The sequence below is a fragment of the Pongo abelii genome, chromosome 4, assembly GCF_028885655.2.
Source record: "Pongo abelii isolate AG06213 chromosome 4, NHGRI_mPonAbe1-v2.0_pri, whole genome shotgun sequence".
NCBI classification, from domain to species: domain Eukaryota; kingdom Metazoa; phylum Chordata; class Mammalia; order Primates; family Hominidae; genus Pongo; species Pongo abelii.
The window spans coordinates 151249389-151275034 of record NC_071989.2 but is presented as its reverse complement, the minus strand read 5'-3'; the positions used below and the strand labels follow the sequence as shown (position 1 = coordinate 151275034).

Sequence of the window (25646 nt, the reverse complement as noted above, 5' to 3'; positions counted from 1 at the left end):
AAACCCATGCTGAAGAAAACTGTATAAAGGAACTGGACTGTGTTGTTCAAAAATGTCAATGTCATGAAAGACAAAGAAAAGCTGGAGAACTGTTCCAGATTAAAGGAGACTAAAGTCATGACAACTAAATGCAGTATGAGGTTCTGTACTGGAGAACAACAAAATGCTTTAGAAGGCCATTATTGGTACAACCGGCAAAACTGGAATATGGACTGTAGTTCAGATTAAATATTGCACCAATGTTAAATTTGATATTAGGTTGGTGCAAGAGTTCAATTGCGATTTTAGCCATTACTTTTAATGGCAAAAACCATAATTACTCTTGCACCAACCTAACAGATGTGTTTACATAAAAAGAGTATCTTTTATTCTTAGAAAATACTCACTACTGAAAAAGCATGGTATATGCAACCATATCCTCAAATGACTCAGAAAAAAGTGTGTGTGTGTGTATGCAAGTTGTATTCACGTGCATACTCACACTCCCACACAGAGAAAGAAGGAATGATATAATTGTGGCTAAATGTTAAAAATTGGTGCACTGGGTAAAGGGTTTATGGTTATTCCTTACACCATTCTTGCAACTTTTCTGTATGTCTGAAATTATTTCAAAATAAAAAGTTACAAAAAATTTAAAATTTAAAAAAAGTGCTGTATCCCCATCATGTGCTCTGGACTGTGTTAGGGAACAAAAAAGTGTTCTTGTGATAATCAACACACTAATGTAGAAAGAGCATGTGAAGTGTCTGAATAAAAGTGTGTGATATAATATAACAGTGCAAAAAAAACATTGATTTTATATATGTAAGTGAATGATATATTAACAAATTAAGTATTATAGGTACTTTGAACTATATTTTTAGAGTCCTAAAAATTTATATTTTCAAGTAGACCTAAAACCTTTTGCAGGGATCTTCTCACTGGGCAAAGAGGGGATCACTTTGTATTCAGGCATATACAAAACACACAACTGAAGTAGTTACATTTCTTATAAACCTCAACAGGTTCATCCCTGTAAGAATAAGGAATGTAATCCTCATCACAGCCAATACCTCCAACACCACTACTGCCTCATTGTTACCAGGAAACTTAAGTCCAAACAAATTTTTGAGTAATTACTAAATAGAATAATTAGTGAAACCAAGTATTTCTATTCTATTCCATCAGAAAGCTATTAGGAGTGAAGACATCTGCCTAACTCTACATGAAAAGAAGGACATGAAAGAACACAAAACCTGCAAAAATCTGGAAAGACAATGTTCTCTACCAAAGGACTAGGAGAAGAATTACCCATTAAAGAAAAAACATTCACTTTCTTTCATTCCTAGCATTGCATACATGAATTAAGTCTGAATGTGCTATCCTAAATGGCACGGCCCCATCACAGAGCCTTTCCCCAGCCATAAGGCATGAACTTGGGAGTCATCACTAAAATGTCCATGTTAGCAGCACCTAGCATTCCTTTCCTATTCCTTTCCTAGACATCACTGGCAGAACAATGGGTATTCTTGGTTTTTTGGTTTTTTTTTTCTTTTCAGAGACAGGGTCTTGCTCTGTCACCCAGGCTGGAGTACAGTGGTGGCAATCTCAGCTCACTGCAGCCTCCACCTCCTGAGCTCTTATAAACCTCAACAGGCTCACTCCAGTAAGCAATCCTCCCACCTCAGCCTCCCAAGTAGCTGGGACCACAGGTGCACACCACCACACCCGGCTACTTTTTGTATTTTTGTAGAGACAGGGTTTCACTATGTTGCCCAGGCTGGTCTTGAACTCCTGAGCTCAAGCAATCCACTGACCTCAGCCTCCAAAAGTGCTGGGATTACAGACGTGAGCCACTGCATGCAGCCTTCTTCCTGGCTCTTGAATGAGCCTTTGTTTCTACTTTTCATAAAATTCAAGTGTTGGAATGAAATGAGTTGAGGAGAAGAGGGAAAAGGCCTAAGTCATGATTGTTTGGGCCTTGCTGAAACAATGTCAAATGAAAACAGAATCACCAAGTATTAAGTCTACCAAAGGATGCACTGCTGATAGATAACAGAGGCCTAGCATTTAAGACCTTTCCAGGGCTGCTATATTCAGGGTATGCTATATAAAGCTGGACTAGGGGTATAGGAACCTCAAGAGTAGAGTAACACTAGAGAGAGAAGAACAACCACAGAGTCTTAAAGAATTGCAGGTTCCCAAAGGAATTCCCATTCATAAAGAAAAACAAAGGTAGACAAGATTCTGTGGACATCATCTTTCCCTTTGGAAAGATGAACTATAAAATTGTTCTTGTTATCCAAGCATGTATTTACAGTAAGGTAGGCACTGCTGGATACACCCTCCACCTTCTAGGTAAGAGGCCTGAGTACATCCCAAGCTGTTGCTAGTCAAAGCACTCACGTTTCTCCTGCACGTAGAGGTATCCCTCCATGGTGTAGGGACTGATGGTCTTGTGCTCAAGGGGATTCTCCTTCATCTTTTTCATCAGTGATTCCACTTCTGATCTAGTGCCTTCAAAGCGATTTCTTGTCTAGGATGAAAATAATTTTATTCAAATCAAAGAAACGAAGTATCTGTTTAAACAATCCAGATCAACCTAATAGAATCCTTAGATCTAAAATGAGATAAAGGACATTCAACCTTCCAGGAACTGGCCAAATACTCCCTTATGAGAAGTATACTTTGGCCTTAAAGTCCTATACCAGAATGACTCTCAAACTCTAGTGACCATCAAAATCACCTAGAGATCTTATAGAAAATGCCAATGCCCAGCCTTCACTCCTACAGATCAATTCAGCACCTCTGGATGCCAAAAAGTGTGTTTTACAATAAGCCTCCCAGGTGATTCTGATTCAGATGCTCTAGAGGCCTGTATGACTTAAGGACCTAGGCGTTCATTTCTCCAGCTGCCGTGAATGTTGCTTGCTGATGGCTCACAGATGAGTCCCTCCTTAAAAGGGGAGTTCCTTCACTCAAGGTCAGCCTGCACCCAATGACTAGTCAAGGCTAGAGGAAAGGCAGAAGGGGTCGAAAGCCTGGCCCCCTTGCTTGTATTCAGGGTGACTGTGAAGGATCGTCCCAGCTCCAGAGCCTCCCCTGCACTGAGACCTCTGCTGCATCTGCATCACAGCTCTATTTCCCCCTCTGCGAGTCCAGGTGCCCTCACTCTGTCACAGGTGTTTTTACCAGCATTGCCCCCACCTCCGGTAAGCCCGCTGCATGTCAATCTCGATTTCAGAGCCTGCATTCTGAGAAACCTGGCCTAAGGGGAAGCCATGCTTTGTGAAACCTTTTCCAAGATTCTGCAACTTCCGGTTCTCTGAGACAACACTGACTACTATGTAACCTCCAGGCTTCTAAAAGCCATGCAGTACAACCTACATGGACACAAGATCACCTAGAGACAAAGAAAATATGAAGAATAACATGGTCCAATCCCACAGTGAAGAAGGGGGCTCAAGCCCCAGTGACTGCTGACCAAAAAGCCCTATGCAGGATTCTGTGCACCAAAAGGTCCTGTGTCTAAAACTTGGGAATGCTCACCACGCTGGGAGTGAAGCACAGATTTGGATTTCCTGCCAGCCTTCCTAAGAGTTGGACAAGAGCACATCCTTTGAGCTGGAGGCCAGCATATGTCCCCAGCCCCCATCCCCAGAACACACACTCCACACGGTCTCATGTAGTCAGGCAGCTAGATGCATAGAATGGAGGCTGGGTTGGGCTGGGATTTCCACCGCCAAAGGAAATCCTGACTCCAATGCTACAGACGCTACAGATTTGAAACATAATCAGCAGCAGCACTTCCGAGAACATAAATAGGGCTTTGAAATAATGGAGAAGAGGATGATGGTCTAACTCAGAACCACCAAGCACTCTAGAAACGCCTGCCCCTAGTTTCCCTCTGAACCCAAGCAAGACCCACCCTCCTCACCTACATTCCAAGCCACCTGGATGGTTTCTAGGGCAATCAGGCCCATATTTTGTTTTTCGTTAACCAGAGAAAGGAAGCCTGTCCCTATGCCCACTCACGTTCTGTATGCTAATGGTTAACTGTGTCTTGAAGTCCCCGAAATCCTTGGCCAGTTCGTAACCATGGTGATAGAAAGTGAAGAGTCCTTGCAGGAAGGCCAGCAGCTGTAATGAAGGAAGAAAGGCAAAGGTCACATAACCAGGTTGAAAAGAGGTATTATGTAGCTGTATCTGAGCTCCCAACACTGGGTTGAAAGTCTAAAATAGAGAATAATAATGGCTGACATTTAAAGAGCACCAATTGTGTGCCAGGCACTATGCCCTTCCATGCCCTGAGAGAGTACTCACAACATCCCATGACCTAAGCACTACTGTTATCCCCATTTTAATAATGAGGAAGCAGGTTCAGAGAGGTTAAGAAACTTGCCCCAAAACACACAGTAAGTGGCAGCCAGAACTTGAAACCAGGTCTCCTTGGCACCAACACCCATGCCCTTGCCCTGCGGGCCTCACCACCTGCTGAGAACATCATTTCCTCAGAAACCAAAGACCAGGGTTCTGACTCAGTTTCCCTCTAGTACATTTGTAGTATCAGGTTATTACACAGAAAAGGAAGGGAGAAAAGGAAGTGGGGTGTCCTGAGTCTACAGTCTAACAGGCAAAGTCAAATCAAAGAAAATCATCCAACTGAAGTGTGTTTCTGTACTTTCCCCAAACTACTCAAAAGTAAACACTATGGATTCCTTTATTAAAATATTTCCATATTCCCACATTTTCACTTATGGTGGTTTCCCTAAATTCTCAATTAAATCCCTCAGGCTAAAAGGTAAGCCCGTTTCATTGTTTAGTCTTGTCTTTAGTGAATGGTAAAAACATCTGTTCACCACGATGCTCACCACATGCCTTCATATACTTAAAAACTATTAATGTCCCCTCCCTGAGCCCCTACCAGCCTTCATTTCTCCAAACTAAACAAACAACATTCCTGTGGTCTTTCCTCTTGGAGCTTACATCCAAACCTCACTGCTGTTATGCTTTCCTGGCCCCTTCTCAAGTTCTACACATCTTCCCTCAGTTCCAAACTTCAACCTGAAGAAAGGATTAGAATAAAAGCCCAAATGAGATTTAGGAAAGACCAGCGCCTCACCTCTATCACAAAGCACAGCTCCATAGTATTTGGGGACTATCCCATTAACTTCGGCTTCTGAAGGCTGACCCACATTTTCTGAGGGGTCCACTCTGACCTCCCTGACCTGCCATACCACCTTATTCCAAGACACATTTGCTTTATTTTACATTGTGGTCTTTGGATTTTCAGTCCCTAAATGATTTTTTTTTTTTTACTTGTTAAACATTACTTATTATGTAAAAAAAATTTACTTTACTTACTAAACATAATCCCATCCCACTTATTTTCACCTAACTAACTCTCCTTTTCTGAGAGGCAGCTATAATAAGTGACTGTAAAGGAATCTCATACCGCCCACCCTCCCCCTACTCTCCCACCTTGTTTGCAGCAGGAATAGTCAGCACAAAAGTATATAGCACTGGACCTACACTCAGAGGGCAGGCCAGCCCGGTTTAATCAAAGATCTGCGCACTGTGAAGATAAAACCCAGATTATGACGATATGGCCCTTACGATATGGCCCTTAACTTCCCATTGCCACTGTCCCCGGCCCATCTATCCCCTTAGATTCTATGGGTGGTGGGAGAGTAGGCATTGCTGGGTCCTCTGGCTATAAAACTATCCAGTGGCACCATATACAGACCCCTAACATAAATCCGTGAATGAGTGGTAAGCGCCATTGAGTCACTAGAGACTGATAATGAATGCTTTTCTTCAAAGATGACCGAAGGCTTTGGGCTCATTCTATACATACTTTTCTGAGAGGAAGACCCATACCTTTCCTTCTAGATGGCTCCAATAATACAGGAGAAGGGGCTCCTCTGCCAAACCGAGTCCCAGCATTCACAATGAAAACTGTTTTGCCTCTTCTTATCTCTGCTCTCCCTGCTGTCTGCAAATGCCCTGCCCCATCGCCTTTCCAAGGCATGACACTACCCCTGACTTGAGAATAACGCAGAAGATAAGCAGCTAATTCCAAGGTCATTCCTCCTATTAACTATGATTTATCCTTCACTTAAAGTAAACAGAGCCTCTCTTGCTCGGGGTAATTAAATATTCTCAAACAGCTCACTAAGATGCCACCTGGGCATACCTGCAAGTGCTCCCCAAAGGCAGAGAGTTACTAATATTTATTTTGTTTTTCTTCCTTTGATCTCATGCCTTGATTGTCCATTTTTCTATGGGAAATGACTCCTTAACATATTGCTATTTTTGGCCCACTTCCCCCTTGCTTCTCCCCTCCCAGCACCTTTTCTCTCCCCCACCCCCAACACTATATGAACCTTTGAACTATTACAAAGTGGGAAATGAAAGTCCACTCCTCAGGGGGCAAGATGAAGCCCACGAGACTCCAGAGATAGGGGAGCTGTCTGCTTCAAAGAAATGCTTCTACCCAAACACTAGGAGGAAGAGCTTGCTGCAGTCCCACCTGGTTATCAAATAAGAGGGGTCAGCTGTCCACGGGGCAACCACAACATCACAGCCTGACATAGGAAAGATCTTTCCCACCTCCCTGTGCCTCCTTCTCCATCCTTGTTATCCTAAAAGAATAACCATAAGCAAAACCTATTCCTACTTCCTAGCTGACAACATAATTTATATTTTCATTTTAAAAAGCAAAAATCTAATTGCCCAAGTTAATGCTGGCTGCATCACTCTGGATTGTCACCATTCATAGAACAGACCTACTTTACTGGGTTAAATTGTGTCCCCCAAAAAAAGATATGTTGAAGTCCTAATACCTCTGAAGGTGATTTTACTTGGAAATAGGGTCTTTACATGGGTAATCAAGTTAAATGAGGACATTAGGGTGGGCCCTAGTACTTTTACAAGGATGCCATAGCTGGTGTCCTTAGAAAGGTGAAAATGTGGACACAGAGACATTCATGGCCATGTGAGGATGAAGGACTGGAGGGAGGCATCTATAAGCCAAGAAATGCCAAACATGATCACAAGCCACGGGAAGCTAGAAGGAGGAAAGGAAGTCGCCTTTCACTGCAGGTTTCAGAGAGATCTTGGTGCCAAAACCTTGACTTCAGACTTCTAGGCTTTAGAACTGTGAGACAACAGATTTCTGTCGTTCTAAGACACTCAATTTGTGGTACTTTGTTACAGCAGCCCTAGCAAACTAATACAGCTACCAAGAATCATCCACACAGGCAACAAAGAGAAGGGCAGCCAGTAGAGTGATGAAAAGCTGAGGGGGCTAAGCCACATAATTCCCTTTAACTCATCTTTGACAGGAGGATAACAGTGGTTTTTACTATTGCACAGAGTTGCAGTGAAGATTAATTCAGATCATCCATGTAACGGGCTTAGCACAGGAGTGCTGTCAGGAGCTTCTTGGCAAAAGAGAGAGAGAGAATCAGACTGACGTGTTAGAAGGAGCATTCTGGTCCAGGCCAGACTGGAGAAGAGGGAAGCCCAGGGCAGAATGCAAAGTCCAAAGAAAAGAATGAAGGCCTGCAATGGGACAGAAGCAGACGGAAAGGAGAGGAAGAGACACTGCACCAAGAAATATTCAGGATGTAAAACTCGGAGGATGCAGGCCTAATGAACATGGAGAATGAGTTCTCTGAGGCACTACCCAACCTTCAATTACGAAAACTCAGGGAACAGAGGGAATGTGGCTTCACCTTCATGGAGTCAACATGTTATTAATCTGCAATCCAAATCTCAAGAACATTTAGTACTGTGACAAGAAAATTAAGGCTTCCAGTGCAAATATATACATACATATACATATATATGCACATACATATATGTGTATGTGTGTGTCTATGTGTGTGTGTGTGTGTGTGTGTGTGTGTGTGTGTGTGTGTGTGTGTGTGTGTGTGTGTGTGTGTGTGTGTGTGTGTGTGTGTGTGTGTGTGTGTGTGTGTGTGTGTGTATCCCAGAAGATCTGATTTAGATCCCAGAAGTCTGATTTTTCTTCCTCGGGAACACTACAACTGTTTCTTTTTCTGAAGGTCAATAATATCCTGGTACTTGAAGTTACTTTCAAGAAACAAATGAACACAGTCGATTTGCATAGAGGTCCCTTACATGACTGGAAGACTCCCTTGACTGTAACCAACTCAAATATGAATACCCACTCCAGCAATTTAGTTCAATAGACTTCTTGCTGGTTTCCTTCCCACCTGTAAGCAATCAAATGCTATTTCACGGAGATGAAGAGTCAGATCCTTCCAGCTCTGCTATTTACTAGATATGATGTTGGACAGGTAAAGAAACTTATTTGTTTCCATTTCTTCATCTGAAAATTGGGATAAAAACAGTACTTACCCTCAGAGATGTTATAAGGTTTGACTGACATACTGTTAGGTAAAGCGCTTAGCATGGTACATGACAGTTTCAGATAATATCATCAATTGTTATTTCATGTTCTTCCTTTGTATAATCTAGGCCAGTGGCTCAAACTGAAATGTGCAGCTGAATCATGGGGAAGGTTTACTAAACTACAGGCTACTGGGCCCCTCCCTTAAATTTCAGGTCTGGAATGAAGCCTGAGAATGTGCATGTCTAACACTGAGAATCACCCATCTCTTCAGTAGCTTTTTCACTGTATGAATACCTTCTCCCCATCCCCAGCTCCTGAAGCCACTGACCTGCCTAGAAGCTGATGTGCAGAGACAATAACTTCTGTAGAAAAGCAAAGGCCAAACATCTGAATCCTATATCCAGCCTCTCAACATTTAGTTTAACTTTGGGCAAATCCCTATTACTATCTCTTTGTCCTAACATAAGACTGAAAATTTCTTTTCATTAGCTCTCCAGGTTTCTCACTGTATGAACTGAAAAACATCTGCACACTACAATGGTTACACTTTTAAATCCCTCTGGCACATCTATAGCATCCATCCTGTCCAAACTGTCACTGAACTACTTGCTACCTTGACTAGCTCTCTACTATACATATCTTGCTTACCCCAGTGAGGCTGTGAATGCCTCAGCCACAGCATCTGGGTTTTCAGCATTTTCTATGGTATTCAATAAATATACATACATTTAGAGCTACCAAAACTGTTTATATTAAAACAGGTAGGCCCTATTAATATTGGTACTTCACTCATTTGCTCATAAATAAAAAAATAATAATTGCTAAGTTTTTATTGGGTTCTAATCAGGTTCTGTTCTAAGCACCTCACATGGATAAACACTTAGTCAATCCTCATACATCTTTATAAAGTAGGTGATATTACTATCCCCATTCTGCAGATGGGGAAAGTAAGGCTCAGAGAAATAACCTGCCCAAGAACACACAGCCAGTAAATGGCTAGGCTGGGATTTAAATTCAGGGAGTCTAGCTCTAGAATCCTTAACCATGATGCTACTGCTTCTTAAAGTGAAAACTCCCTAAGACATGGACACACTACAACAGAATGCCAGGAAATGGAATAGTAAATCTTTAGAGATTTCTTTTCTCAAAAAAGAAGGAAGGAAGAGGGGGAGGAGAGACAAAAGAAGGAGAAGAAGGAGGAGGAAAACCCATTGAGATCAGCAAAGCTATCCAGCTGAGCCCAGCCTAAGCTGGCTGAACCTCACAGATGTGTGAAAAGTAAACATCTATTGTTGTATGAGGTTTTGTGGATACCGTTCAGCAAAAGCCAACAGATAAAATACCTGACTCACTAGGTACACCTACTGAGAGATCAAAGTGGATAACAAAACACTCACCTCAAAAAAACTGGATGGGCCAATTACAAAAAAAACTCATCAAAAGCAAGCAAATTTGGAATAATATTAATCGAAGTATATATAAAGATTATTAGAAATGCACTGTTCTTTTTCTCTAGCAATTCTGGCAAAAGCAAATAAAAATAACGCTAAAGGCAAATTCTATGTGACAGCATTTGAATTCCTGCCCTGACCACAGGAAGCAAGTCTTCAGTAAACCTTTGCTTGAAAGGCCAGCTTATGCTTTAAGCAGGAAAATCAATAAGGCTGCTTTATCTGACAGATAGCTGCTCATACCTAACAGACCCTGTGGAAAGATGGGGATTTTTGACCTGGGACCTTGACTGAAACCACTGCTGGACAGGAAGTTAGGTCTAAGGTTTTAATATTCATATACGGAGACTGAAGTAATTGACGACTGTAACGAATCTACCAAATGAGGTAGCTGGGAGTGGTATCCAGAAATTACAGTTCTAGCATAGTAAAAGATGTAGACATAAGGTTCCAAAGCCAATTGGAATCTTTTTTTTTTTTTTAAAGAGATGGAGTCTCACTATGTTGCCCAGTTGCCCAGGCTGATCTCAAACTCTTGGTCTCAAGTGATCTTCCTGCCTCAGCCTCTCAAAGTGCTAGGATTACAGGCATGAGCCACTGTGCCTGGCCACCAATTGGAGTCTTGATGAAACTACTAGCAAGTCTACATGCCTAAAAAAATCCACCCCAAAAGTTTATAAATTAGACATGGGGTACAGAATGCTCTTTACTAGAAAGAGTGGCCACTTCTTTCAGTTTCTTATAGTTTTACTCCTATTTGCTTAAGAAAATTCTCCTTTCTTGGTCGGGGGTGGTGGCTCATGCCTGTAATCCCAGCACTTTGGCAGGCTGAGGCGGGCAGATCACGAGGTCAGGAGATCAAGACCATCCTGGCCAACATGGTGAAACCCCGTCTCTACTAAAAAATACAAAAATTAGCCAGGCGTGGTGGTATGCACCTGTAGTCCCAGCTACTGAGGAGCCTGAGGCAGGAGAATCGCTTGAACCCAGAAGGCAGAGGCTGCAGTGAGCTGAGATTGCACTATTGCACTCCAGCCTGGGTAACAGAGCGAGACTCTGTCTCAAAGAAAAAAAAAAGAAAAAAGAAAATTATCCTTTCTTAAATCTAGGTAGAGAATCTTATTTGTACAGAGATGCCATGCTTGAGTCTAAATCAGAGGCTGCATTTTGACTCGAAAATCCACAGTCTGCGAGAGTTTTAAATTGAGGTCCATATACTATTTTGGTGTTTCCATGAAGTCTTCCTGCTGTGGATTCTCCACACCAGTGCCACACCCAGCAAAGTGGAGTGGCACCATGTCCAAACAAAACCACAACCATGCTGGTGTGGCCTAAACTAAAGTCAGGCTTTTTCCCACAATGCAATCTTCATGTTCAGTGGGACAGTGTCCAAGTCCAAATTCCATCACGGTCCACTCAGCAGAGTCTCTATGCTGTTCTGTTTATAACAAATCCATGTGGGAAATCCATGTGAGAAACTTTATATAGCATCCTTTAATACCTGAATGGGGTGAGAAGGGGCTTTGAACCAGAGGGTAAAAACAGAAATGTACTATGTCTTTGGGTGACTACTACATCTGAATTATTTGAGGAGGAGAAGAAGGGTAGGAGAGAGGAGGGAAGTTAAGGTATAATCACTATTTCATGGCAAGATAAAGAACCCCTCCCCTCTGGACTCCCATTTCCACTCTGTCCACTTGAAAATCATATGGGTAGCTAGAGGAAGGAATGACTCCTGGACGCTCTATCTCCATTGCTATGTGTTGTACAGGAATGGCTGCTGGGAAGAATCCAGGGCAGCCAGGCTCACAAAGCACTGATACTTACAGAAGGGACAGCGTCAGGGCTGCTCAACCTCTTCATCAACAATTTAGAGCATTTTGTAATCTACTACTAGTTAGAATGAGGGATGAATATATGGGTACATCATTAAACCCTGAATATCTACTTACAGGCTCCACAAACTCAAACATCTTTCTCTCTTGGACTTCCTGCACCTTGAAGACATATTCCAGGGATACTTCATAGAAATGCTGCCGGACCAGGTCCACTTGGCTGTCTGCCTACAAACAAGACGGAATTTAAGAGAAAAATCAAATCACTACCCAAGGATAGCATTCCGAAAGCAGGTCAGAAAAAAAAATCTCAGGAGATAATTTTCAAAAACAAATAAAATAGCATTACACAGAAGAAGAATAACTATAGTAACTATTTCACTATGCAAAAGTACACTGAAACATCATATTATACAACTTAAATACATACAATTTTTTTAAAACAAAAAAAAGCTTTCTAATGAGATTATTGGTTTAAAAAGGTAAATGTATACAAGGAACTCAAACAACTCAACAGAAAAAAAAAGCCCCATAAATAATACCATCAAAAAGTGGGCAGAAGATCTGAATAGACATTTCTCAAAAGAAGACATATAAATGGCCAAAGGGTATATTAAAAAACGTTCAACATCACTAATCATCAGGGAAATGAAAGTCAAAACCAAAATGAGATATCATCTCAACCCAGTTACAATGGCTATGATCAAGATTAAAAATAGCAAATGCTGGTAAGGATGGGGAGAAAAGGGAACTGATGGTGGGAATGTAAATTAGTACAACTATTACGGAAAGCAGTATGGAGATTTCTCAAAAAGCTAAAAATAGTACTACCATATAATCCAGCAATCCCACTACTTGGTATTTATCCAAAGAAAAGGAAGTCACTATATCAAAGGGATACCTGTACCCCCATGTTTACTGCAGCACTATTCACAACAGCCAAGATATGAAGTGAACCTAAGTGTTCAATGGATGAATGGATAAATACACACACAGAGACTGCTATTCAGCCATGAAAAAGAATGGAATTCTGTCATTTGCAGCAACATGGATGGAACTGGAGGTCATTATGTCAAGTGAAGGCACAGAAAAACAAATATCACTTCTTCTCATTCATATGTAGGTGCTAAAAAAGTGGATCTCAAGGAAGTAAAAAGTAGAATGATAGTTATCAGAGGCTAAGAAAGGGGTGGGAGTCAGGCGCCATGGTTCATGCCTGTAATCCCAGCACTTTGGGAGGCCAAGGCGGATGGATCACGAGGTCAAGAGATCGAGACCATCCTGGCCAACATGGTGAAACCCCATCTCTACTAAAAATACAAAAATTAGCTGGGCATGGTAGCACACATGGTAGCTACTTGGGAGGCTGAGGCAGAAGAATCACTTGAACCCAGGAGGCGGAGGTTGCAATGAGCCAAGATCACGCCACTGCACTCCAGCCTGGTGACAGAGCAAGACTCTGTCTCAAAAAAAAAAAAGGGGGGGTGGGGGGGTGGGGGGGGTTGGGAAGGATGAAGAGAGGTTGCTTAATGGGTACAAAAATACAGTGAGATAAAAGGAATAAGTTCTAGTATTTCATAACACAGTAGGATGACTATGGTTAACTGATGTACAGTGTATATTTCATAATATCTAGAAGATATGAAATGTTCCCAACACAAAGAAATGATAAATGTTCGAGGTGATGGATACCCTAAATACCTTGATTTGATCATTACACATTATAGGCATGTATCAAAATAGCATACATCCCCCATAAATATGTACAATTACTACATATCAATAAAAAAGTTAAGTGGGTGAGCCAAACCGACGTCATATTAGCCCAAATAGTATGTCACATGTTAAAAGTACTCGAATCTAACAAACAAAACAGAAATAAGAATAATGATAATGGTTATCTGAGCACTAACTTTGTGCCAGGAATCATGCCCATAGCTGTACATACATTACCTTATTTAATCCTCATTAATTTTAATTATTTAATCTTCACTAAATTCCTAGAAAAGAGATATTATCTGTATCTCTAACATACAGGAAGAAAATGTAATCCATCGACATTAAGGAACTTGACTAAGGTGACACAGCTAGTGTAAGGCAGAGCTGGGATTTCTGTCCTGGTGGATCTGCCCCTAAGGCCCTTGGATCATCCTGAAACCACCAGTCTCCACTGTCTCCTCATACCCTGGGACAACCTGGGTTCCATGGGAGACAGATTCTTACAGTGAAAAAGAAATTCCTGCAGAGTCATCCTCATCTAGACCTTTCCAATACACAAAACAAGCTGTCAGAGGGCAGGGAATCTCAGAAAAGGCCATGGGCCATGTTCACAGACGTCCCAAATACTTTCTTTGTGATAAGAACAACAGTTTACTCCAAGCAGGGAAATTTCAACACTCTCTCTCAATTTCACTTCTCCCTCTGTGCAGGTGTGTGTCCAGGACAGGCCCACGAGCGGGTACAATTGAACCAGTGATCTGGGATCTGGCACCCAGAGAGAAACTCCATGTATGGAGTTGCAAGATGCTATGCTGGGAAGTATCTCAACTCTCACTATAGAGCTCTACACCTTTCCATAATGTGTCTGTGTCAAATCACTCCTTTAAAGCAGATAATTACACTGAAAGCATATTTCAATGACAAAACACTAAAGTGAATATATATTTTTAATATAAATTAATATCCTGCTAGTAAGAAACAAAACACTGTTTTCCTTAGAAATGACACAGTCAGAACCCGTTCTATAACACCCTTTACTAAGACACAGCTCCCAAAGGCATATTTCTCTTAGTGTTCCTTTGTCAACATTCCTACAGAAGAAACTTGGAAGAGACCCCTACTTCCATTATACCAAATACAATATGCTACTTGGACATCTTAAGAGCTTAGCAAATCATCTATCCGTTCCACCATCATGAGCAAAAAGAAACTTCCTTCATAGAACTTACAGCATAGTAAAGAAAAAAGACATTAGTCAAATAAGTTAAGAGAAAACTATAAGCTCTGGTAAAACACAATATGTTATAAAACACCCCGAAAGAATATATTCAAGTCTCTCATGCTAGCAACTTCCTCCCGCAGCAATAGACATTCTCATACTCAAAAGCCAGTCTGCTGAGTAACTGCTGGATCAAACCAATCTGAAAGGCTAAGACTGGGGGCATTTTCTAAGGCTTCCAAGCAGGGAAAGGAGATATCTGAGCACTGATGAATCTTTATTTGGAGACAGGTTTCAGAAGGTCCTGCTTCTCACCACCACCACCTCCTGCATCATGTGGCTGCTTAGACAACTGGGCTGATACACCTTCCAACTGGGCTCCTGCAGCTAAGCCTCATGTGTTCCTGTAGCCTTTGATCTTCTCGTAGCCCAAATCCAACATGCTTACACGGAGAGATGCATCTACTCCCGACCACCCCACACACCTCGAAGCTTCTCTCTGCCTGGGCTTGCCAACTGACACTGCAAGTAGAGGGGGAAAACAGGAAAAATCATTCTGAAAATCTGCAAAGGCAGGGATGAAGGATCCAGAAGGAAATTCCTATAAGGAAAACAGAATTGACTCCCACAACAGAGAGCTGCCCAAGTGCAAGCTCCAATGCTATATCCTAGCTGGTGACACCTGCTCAAGTCATTGATCTTCTTTAGAAGATGAAGATAATATCAGCCCTTGCTTCTGAGTAGAGTGTTTCCAAGAGAAAATGGGCCAAATGATGTAAACCATTTGAAAACTGGAAAGTGTCCTGTGCATGTCAGTGGTTGCTGTCACCAGGCACTTCAGAACACAGGGGTCTCACTTCCTGCTCTACCCTAAATCAGCCACATCATCTCTGGGCTACTACACTTCTCTCCTAACTGGTCTCTCTGTCTTCATTCTCTCCCTCTGTCCCAATCCACTCTGCACCCAGGAGCCAGAATATCTTCCCTTAAAATCTAAATCAGATGGTCTCATGGCCCCTTCAAGGGCTTCTCATGGCCTCTACCATGGTCTGCAAGACCCTGTGTAATAATCGGCCCAACCCTCCAGCCTCACCTCCTCCCATCCTAACCCACTGTCACCCTGCTCCAGCATGGTGACATGAGTAACTTCTGGATCTCCTTCCCGTCCTCTAACACTCCAAACCCCTTTCTTTCCCACAACCTTTGCACCTGGTGTTCCTTCTGCCCAAAAACCTCTTCTCCTAGATAAACACACATTTTAACTTCAACATACAGTAAGAAATACTTTTTATATTATGAATCAATAAACACACATAATGGTTAAGTGCAATGCACTTTCATATCTATATATATATATAGATATTTTTTTTTTAAGATGGAGTTTCGCTCTTGTTGCCCAGGCTGGAGTACAATGGCGTGAATTCAGCTCACCGCAACCTCCACCTCCTCCCAGGTTCAAGATATTCTCCTGCCTCAGCCTTCCCAAGTAGCTGGGATTACAGGCATGCACCACCATGCCCGGCCAATTTTGTATTTTTAGTAGAGATGGGGTTTCTCCAAGTTGGTCAGGCTGGTCTCGAATTCCTGACCTCAGGTGATCTGTCCACCTCGGCCTCCCAAAGTGCTGGGATTACAGGCATGAGCCACCGCACCAGGCCTCGTATTTTTTACTCTATTTTAGCCTACCCTATTATATAACCCAATAATTGTGATTTTGCAGCACACTCACAACCTGAAGAAGAATTGTCCTGGCCTTTCATTAGCTCATTCCTTCTGGGCTCAGTTTAAATGTTACCTCTTTAGGAGAGGCTTTCATTGACTACATTATTTTAAATAGGTTACCAGGAAATCTCTGTCTCATCTCCCAATTTAAACTCTTATCTATTCCTTTCTTGAGACAGAGTCTCGCTCTGCTGCCCAGGCTGAAGTGGAGCGGCATGATCTCAGCTCACTGCAAACTCTGCCTCCTGGGTTCAAGTGATTCTCGTGCCTCAGCCTCCCAAGTAGCTGGAATTACAGGCGCGTGCCACCACATCCAGCTAAATTTTTTTTGCATTTTCACTAGAGACAGGGTTTCGCCTTGTTGGCCAGGCTGGTCTCAAACTCTTGACCTCAAGTGATCCACCCGCCTTGGCCTTCCAAAGTGCTGGGATTGCAGGCATGAGCCACCACGCCTGGCCTACTAGACTACTAGAATATAAAGTCCATGAGAACAAAGACCTTGTCTAATTTTTTCATTTTTCTCCTCCAGTGCTCAGAATGGTGTATGGCCCATAATAAACGTTCAACAGATGCATGCAGAATGAATGAATTGATCCCCACGTGGCCATCAGTCAGCACCAAAGGCACATCCCGTCAGTGACCCAGAACTAAGAACAAATGCATAACTCAATGCATTCCCAAAGGAAAAGGAAGAAGAAATCCTAAGTGGAATGTTATGCTTCTCTTGCCAATGCCCCAGAATGGTGTGGGCCACAGAATCCATCACATCCTTGGGCCCCCTGCAATGAAATTATAAGCCAGGATTCCAACCCACCCTGCAGACCGCTCAAGACAGTTTCCCTGCCTGCCACTTGAGAAGCTATAAATCTACCGGCTTGATTAAACCCGTCAACCATTCTGCACTTCTTGGAAAAGAGACTTCCTTCTAGATTGCAATTTCCATGAAAGAAGATCCTTCATTTCACTTTCTACAAAACACCCAGTGCCTGGACAGACTTTTGCAGAAGCGTCCAATGAGTATTTGTTGAATCAATGACTACTGTTTTTGAGGCGAGCTTTTTTACCATTCAAAAACTATGCATTTGTTTAAATCATCCACTAGATGGCAGTGCCATTCCACATCACTGCCCTGTAGTTTCTACTTCCAGGGATCTAGGGATGGGCTGGAATTTAAAAGTATTCCGTGCAGAACCCTGCAATCACGGAACAACTCTGGATAATCAAAGTGGAAGGTTTCATCAAAGGTGTACCAGGTGCTCAACAATGTTCCTAAAAGTTGAATTTTTAATAAATGTGAAGAAAATGATCACTACATAGCTGAACACCTTGAGCAAAACACCTGACCCCTACAAGAAACTCAGTTCCTTCATAAAATGTAATTCAAGAAATTTGAAATGGATGATCACTAAGGTCCTTCCCTCTCTCCAATTCTATATCATGACATTGGCATTAAATAACATAGTCAGCAGGCAAGAGAGCCTCAACATCCCTCCCCAGATAGAGACGTAGAAAAGCAAACTGGGTGAAGGGAAAGGGCGGCACAGCCAGTGCTGGAGTTGACTCATTACCAATAAGCTATTTATCCTATCTGAGCCTCAGTTTCCTCATGTGTAAAACAGAGTAATAACCACATCTATACCTCTTAGGGTGAGGATTCCAGAAGATTCCACGTAAAGTGCTTAACACCGTACCCGGGCCATAAATATGCATTCAACAAATGTTTCCCTATATTATAGTTGTTATTGATGTGGTTGGTGGCAGTAGTAATATCATCACTGTTCTTTTTTTTGTTTGGTTTTTGATTTTTGGTTTTTGGTTTTTTTTTTGAGACAGAGTCTCTGTCACCAGGCTAGAGTGAAGTGGCGCAATCTCAGCTCACTGCAACCTCCGCCTCCCTGGTTCAAGTGATTCTCCTGCCTCAGCCTCCTGAGTAGCTGGGACTACAGGCACCCACCACCATGCCCAGCTAATTTTTGTATTTTTAGTAGAGACGAGGTCTCACCATGTTGGCCAGGATGGTCTCGATCTCTTTACCTCTTTAGTGTTAGATTTTTATACTGTTTAATTTAGTTCAGGTACAACTAAAAAGCAATGCCTGAGAACTGACCCGAACAGACCAGAACCTGCAAGATCTGCAACCCAATCCTTACACTCAACGTACTTAGAAAGTGTGACTAGGTCAAAGGCAAGAACATAAAGGACTATAATAAAAAAGCATAATGGAAAACATCCACTGAAATACAGAACTGTCAAAGTCAGGAATAGTGGCATCCAATCTGAGAACAGAAAATGGAGCGGAACAGGCCAATCATAAAGATATTTACACATTTTATATTAAATATAAAATACTTTATACTTGAGCAGCAGTTATATTTGCCTTCCCATGTATAACATAAGTAGGACAGGTATTTCATGAGTATTTAACAAATAAAGGAAATAAAGCTTAGAGAATCTAAGTAATTTGCTCCAGGTCACAGAGTAAATACACAGCAGAGGTTTTGAGGCAAGGTATCCTCTTTGCCAGCCCAGCATTCTGAACACTGTGGTAATTCAGAAGACATTCACAGCCCTAAAAGAAAATGCTGGACTCATTCCAGACCAAGTCTGCAATATTTGACCACGGAGAGAATGGATCTAGTGGAGAAGCACCTTTGTTCTAGAGAATGCCATGCCTACAGGGTAACTGTGCTGTGGGCCTCCCAGATTCAGTAGGTGCTAGAATAACCACACACCTGCTCAACTCTGAATACTCTGAATATCTGTACTAATAATGATGCATAGTCATCTAATCCGTAATTTATACCTGCTTAGAAACTGGAGAGCTGGGCAGACCTGGTCACTGTGAAGCACAGCCAAAAAGCTTTTCTTTAAATGTAAGTTAGTTTCCAAATCCTAAATGCCAAGTGATGCCAGAAGAATAACTAAAAAGTGAGGGTATCAAGACAGATTCTAAACGGAATCCCATATTTATCATGGATTATCTGTGTCTGTGAGATAGTGCCATATCCTCATGTCAAGTTGGGATAGCCTTTGTATCTCGTGAAAATAAGATTTTTTTTTTTTTTTTTTTAGGTTTTTCAATCACATTTGACAAGATTTACCTGAGTAGCTATGCCACTTCAAGAAGCACTTCCTCCGCTTTTGCTTCTTTTTCCCTACTCAGGCACAAGATCTTCAAGGATAAATTAGTATTTTCTACTTTGTAAAGCACACACCAAATAGTCAATGCTGTTTATTGGCTGGCCAAGAACTGATCTACAAAGTCCATTATAAACCTTTGTTGCTGCTACAGTTGTCATTGTTGTTGAGTAATGGTCCTTATCACTACTCTAAAAACTGGATTAAATACTCATTTCAAAGCAAAGAGTTCTGAGAACACCACATTCCTATCCCAAGATGTGTAACCAATTGTGGTTGGGAGGGGATTGAACTCCACCATCTCCTGAGTTACTTCAACCTTTCAACCTCTGACTCTACTGTCCTCATATGAACTTTCACCTAACAGAAGTACTGGCATGGTATCTGCTCAAAAAGAATTAAAATTTAAAAACAGGGGCCAGCCTGGAAGCCACGGTAGCCTCTTTTGGCAAAAATATGAGAGAGGTCAAGCAAACTGCTGAGTTAAATAAGATGACATTTTTAAAGCCAAATTTGAGGTTCCACTAGGAAACTCCCTATCTCCAAGAAGCATAAACTCCCTTAACATGCCAATCTTCATGAACTAAATAAAAATGGTCACAGCTCCATGGCTGCGATGGCTCCATCATTTTTCTTTCCAAGTGAACTACTTTTTAAAAGATACCATGCAAACCCAGAAAAACCAAGCGCAAATTTAAGAATGTATTTTCTTGAAACAACATTACCAAAGCACAAAACATATACAGGACAATAAAGCACTGCTTTAAAAAAAAAAAAGAAAGAAAGAAAACTAATGTCAAGTGCTGGTTGAAATAATGAAAAAATTAATATTAAGGAAGGATAACCATAGTGTTTGAGATGCTAACATTTCAAATCACTGATAAGAGGCAGGAAGTCAAAAGGTAAAGTAATAGAGGGCAGAATTAAGGCCAAGGGTGAGAGAAACAGGAAAAGAAATGTCAGTATGAAATGAAGGCATCTAGCAATCAGGGCAGCCCAACAAGGAGGTGGTCATCTCGGCCAGCAGTGTGTTCCATCTTGACAGGCGGGAAAGCTACAAAGGGTGGGGTGGGATGGGAGGACACAAAGGCAGTCCAGGCATCAGGCATTGGATGAGGGATCAGGAGCAATCCCCTGACTTCCCAGGTCCCTTCTAACCCTAAGATTTTCCAGCAAAGAGCAACCAGCACATATCCACAGCATCATGTACAAATTGAACACTTTATTCAGGATACTAATAAAGTCTCTTACCTCCTGAAGCTGAGATTCTTTCTTTTTGGAAGACAAATTCAAGTGTTTTTCTAAGATGCCACAATACTTTTCTGTCTCTTTGTCATACTTCTTTTTGGCTTCCTGGCAAAAAAAGAGAAGAGAAAAAGAAAAAGAGTAACACGTTGCAGGAATAAAAGCAGCCTCCATCTCTCAAGATCCTTCTGCTGCTCAGAACACAGATGATGACTCAGCTCCTACTTTTCAGGTAATGCCCATTAAATCCTGCAGCCACCCATCAACAGCCCCCTGGGTTTGAGTGTCTAGCAGAGAGGCACCAACCAGGACAAGACCAGAAATGAGGTAAATACGAATATCTAATGGTGGCAAAGCCAAGATTCCCCCTCTAAGAACTTTGTGAAACAGAAATTTCTACTTTCTAACTCACAAGGATATTCAAGGCCAGAAGGCGGCCAGGGGTTGGGGGTTGGGGGCTGGGGGGCAGCAGCAGTGTGGGTAACTATGAAGCTAACACCAAGGAAGGAAGATCTCCTTACAGCTTGAATGAGACAAGTCTAGACTAAGGCTAGATCCAGCCTTAATACTGTCCAAAAAACACTTCTTGGTATGTAAGCCTAAATATCTCTTGACACTTAATATCACATGCAGGTCTTTAAGCTGAGGAATAATTCAAAACAACAATATTATCTTCACACAAATTTGTTTACTACGGCACCATTTATGCTAGCAAAAAATAAATAAATAAATAAAAGCAGCAGCAGCAACATCACTTCCAAGGATAGCATTTGGCATAATTAAAGTACGGAACATCCAATAAGCATAACTAGTCATTGGAAAACTAGAGAGAAAAGTAAATCAGCATCATATAAACTTGCTGCATCCTACATAGAGTGTGTCTACCTATGGACAAAGATGAGGTGGGAATTTACTTATATGCAAATACCTGAGTTATGGTAATGGGGTAACAGTTATTTTTCTCTTCTCTTTAAGAAATTATTAGCCGTATTATTGTCTTCAAAATGAAAAATAATTATCATAATTAATCCCTGCTCCCCACCACTGAATCACTGGATCACTGTGGTTCTATTTCTATCTCCCATTTGACTGATAAGAAAACTTGGGCCCAAAGAGATGAACTTGTAAAAAGTCACGGAGAGTGACAGAGCCGGGATTGGAGCCTAGGACAATGTGCCTCCAAAGCCCATGTTCTCCACCACAGCTGAGACAGATTGTCACAGGCAGTCTGCCTTCCTTCCACATTCCAATGGGGAGAGCAGGCAAGGAAGCTGGAAGAAGGTTGGCACTTGGCTGATAAATGGGATCAAATTTGCTAATTGGGTAGATTATTCCTGCTTTTGACTCATGTGAAGCCTGAACCCATAGGGATGTTTTTCTGCAACTCCAAAGCCTAGAAGAGAAAAGATATTTTCTGGCCAAATAGAGAAGCTCAGACACATCTCTTTATTCCTTTAACAAATTTATAATCAGCAACCACTCTGTGTAAGGCTCTACTTTATAGGCACTAGAAATACAAGACAAAAATGGTCCCAACCCTCATGATAGAAATGTTCTAGTAGGAGAACCATGATTAACCAGTAAACAAATAATCAGCATAATTATAGACTGCTGCAAGTGCTACAAAGGAAATAAACAGGGCACAGTCACAGAGATTCTTTAGATAGGGCACCCAGGAAAGGCATCATTTGGGGAAGGGAGATGTGAGCTGAGACCTACCTGTTAAATACAGAAGGAGCAGAGTAGAGCCTTCTAGAGCAGAACCAACAAGTGCAAATGCCCTGGGGCAGGACACTCGGAGCCAAGAAGCCACCACCCACAGCTAACAAGCTCCACCATGTCAGAATACCACTCATCTGGTACATGGCTCACAGAGTGGGCAGAATAACCATATATCCATTTTAGCTGACATATATTCATTTCTATGAATCTCAGTTTTGCTTAAAAGACTGCTCACATACAAGAACAATTAAACATTTAGCAGCAAATGAAGAAAAAACCTGAGGACACATTACTCCTTCAAATTTGAGGAGTGTACAGGCAAGAGACTTGACTCAAGCAATTCTTTTCCATTAGTGAAACCAGCAACTTTGAACTGGGGCTCCAACTCCAAATGCTACTCACATGTATCCATTCCCACCAGCCTTATCAGCAACCCCAAAAGGAGAATCCTGGTCCCAGACAGTCTAGCTGGCCAGAGGTGAGAAAAGGCCAGGGAACATGAGTCACTGGCATTCTGGGACATTCTGGCAACTTGTGCCTCCACATTCCATGTTTAAGAGGACACCCAAAGTTAGAGAAAGAAATAAGGAGAAAGGGAAGCCGTTTCTGTCCTGAAAAAACAGCAATAAGACCTCTGCTGCAAAAAAGTACTACAGCTTAGATAATGTTCTTAAGATGGGAGACTGTGTCCATTACTCAGGACACAAGATGGTTTTCACCTTCCAGAGAGTCTACTGTGGGGTAGTTAAGTGAAGGATTGAGTTAGAATCCTAAAATTTATTCCCAACTCAATATGGACTGGCTAGAAACAAATCACCATCCCTCCCTAGGACTCAATTTCCTCAACAATAAACTGAGGATGATTAGATAATTGCTCAGGTTTCTTCTTTCAGCTCAAGGGCCATATAACAAAATAAAAATAAGAACACCCCCTCCTCAAAGGATTTCTAGGGTTAAATGAAATAAACCGCATATAGTGCTTGGCAGGGTGCCTGCCACATGGAAAGTGCTCAATAAATGTCAGCAATGGTGGTGACAGGGGTGAGCTCATCACCTAAACCTGCCTCCTTCTTATCAAGAGCATACCTGCTTTCCATGTCTCGTGTGCCATGAAGGTAACCCTCCCAAGAACCTAGTACAATTGGAAATTAGACATTTCTTTGTATCTTTTTTTCTAATGTCTTTCACCCCAGCTACTTCATGAGCACAGCAACCACGCCTGCCTTGTTCTCCACCAAATATCAGGCACAGAACAGTGCTGGCACACAGCAGGCTCTCACATATTTTTTAAACAAATGAACTGTGTGTATCTAATATAATCACTAACATTGAACGACTACATGACCTTGTTCACATGTTCAGGTAGCTACACAACAGACACCGTTCTAAGCATTTGATAGGAGTTCACTCACTTCTTCTTCATAATAACTCTACGAGGCAAGTTTTATTATTACCCCCATTTTAGAGATCAGGAAACAGGCATGAAGAGGTTTAGTAACCTCCCCAAGTCCACATGCAAATGGCAGAAGTGAGATTTGGATTCAGACAGTCTAGCTGTAGACCCACTCTCTACGCTACTCTCTTATGTCTGTTAATACTTATTCTAGAGTCCAGCATTCGAAATGTACCTCTGATACAGGAAAAAATAATTTCCTCAAACTTGGAAATAGAAACGTAGGGCCATGGTTATGTTAAGCACCCGGGTTCGTGCCCTACTCCAGAGTAGCACATTAGCATAAGAATGCCCAAGAATCTTCCTCCCTGGCAGCCTTCACACGGTGCACTCTGCAACAGGCTGTTATGGCAACTGAAGCAGCACCAGAGAGTGGAGGAGGAGGAAAAAGTAATTTTAGCATGGCACAGAGTTCAGAACCTCCACTTGGCCGATACCAAAACCAGCTGAAGAGCACTTGCTGGCTCTGAGATGTTCTTGAGACTGCTCCCTGGGTCGCCTAGAAGTGGATCTGTTGTTTGCTTGTTTGTTTTCTCTTAAATTTACATAATGTTATGATATAAATGTATGTGTGTGTGGAGTGATGCAAAGGAGGACATACCAGGAGGAAAAAATGACAAATGGGGAGGGATGAGAAATCACCCAAATGTCATCACAATTCTTCTTTAGTGATCATCCAAAAGTTATTTAATAATCAATAATTATTCATGGTTTAATGAATAGGAGAATAGAATATGCATGAGGGGAAACATGCTTTGGTGAGTGACTATTTAAATTCTTTTATTCTAATATGTCACCATCTATACCACCCCCCCGCCCCGGGGGACAGTAGCTAGATCACTGGTATTAAGCCCAAAGGGAGCTCACTCAGACTCTTGCCTCACCTCCTTGGTAACCATGGTAACCCTCAAGCCAGTGAGAGAAGAGGTCAGAGAGAGAGGCATCTGTGTTGAGAAGGAGAAGTAACTACTGAAAAGATAGATGACTCAACAGACAGGTCTGCTCTGCCTCAGTCTCAAAGCTCTGCATAACCCCCGGAAGCCACTGCCAAGCATGTTCAAGAGTGGGGAGGCACAGGCCCCAAGGCCACCAAGAGGAGGCCTGCGGGCAGGGCCTGCACTGCCAGAACTGAAGGAGCATTTGCTCACGGCTTATTATCTGCCATCACTGGACTGGTTCACAGTCTGTATGAATTCTTAGTGGAATAAGACTTCGTGCAAATTATACATTCCTTAATCTCTGATACAACACCAGTGAGCTCCCACTTCCTCATAAATGTATAAACTAAAATTAGTAGAAAATACCCTAAAACTGGGAGAAAGTCTTTGCCACAGTCCCTCTTTCAAACTGTGATCAACCATCCCTCAGAAAGACCCTGACTAAACATCATCTTTTGCAGGCCCTAATCATATCTATTTCCAGAAAGCAGATGCACTTAGGGGGGTGTGTGTGGTAGGGGTGAGGAATACCTCATTTTGCAACTAAGCAAAATCCACACAAAGTAAGAGGGTGGTGTTGCCCAAAAGCCCCTGCAGGTGGCATAAGAGACCGCAGCTGAATTGACTCACAGTTCCAGAAAAACAGGAAGAAAATGTTGGAAATCTATTTGCTTTCATTGATTCCAATGAAAACATCTTCTCTGCAGGTAGCCTCTAACACTCTACCGAAGGTCAAACCAGCTAGAGTTTCCTAGTGATTTTTTTTTTGGACATGGAGTCCTGCTCTGTTACCCAGGCTGGAGTCAGTGGCACGATCTCGGCTCACTGCAACCTCCACCTCC

At 42.0% G+C, this 25646-nt stretch overlaps 1 protein-coding gene across 11 annotated transcripts in view; it reads right to left on the bottom strand.

Annotated features, from left to right (window-relative positions):
* ARHGAP26 (Rho GTPase activating protein 26) overlaps positions 1-25646 on the bottom strand; it is a 462069-nt gene that overhangs the window by 326001 nt on the left and 110422 nt on the right. For all 11 annotated transcript variants that reach the window (XM_009241146.4, XM_054556004.2, XM_054556006.2 and 8 more), the window contains exons 5-8: positions 20698-20799; positions 11766-11876; positions 4015-4119; positions 2386-2515 (exon numbers count right to left, since the gene is read on the bottom strand). In XM_009241146.4, coding sequence (XP_009239421.1) covers positions 2386-2515; positions 4015-4119; positions 11766-11876; positions 20698-20799 — 448 coding nt within the window. The remainder of the gene's footprint in view (positions 1-2385; positions 2516-4014; positions 4120-11765; positions 11877-20697; positions 20800-25646) is intronic.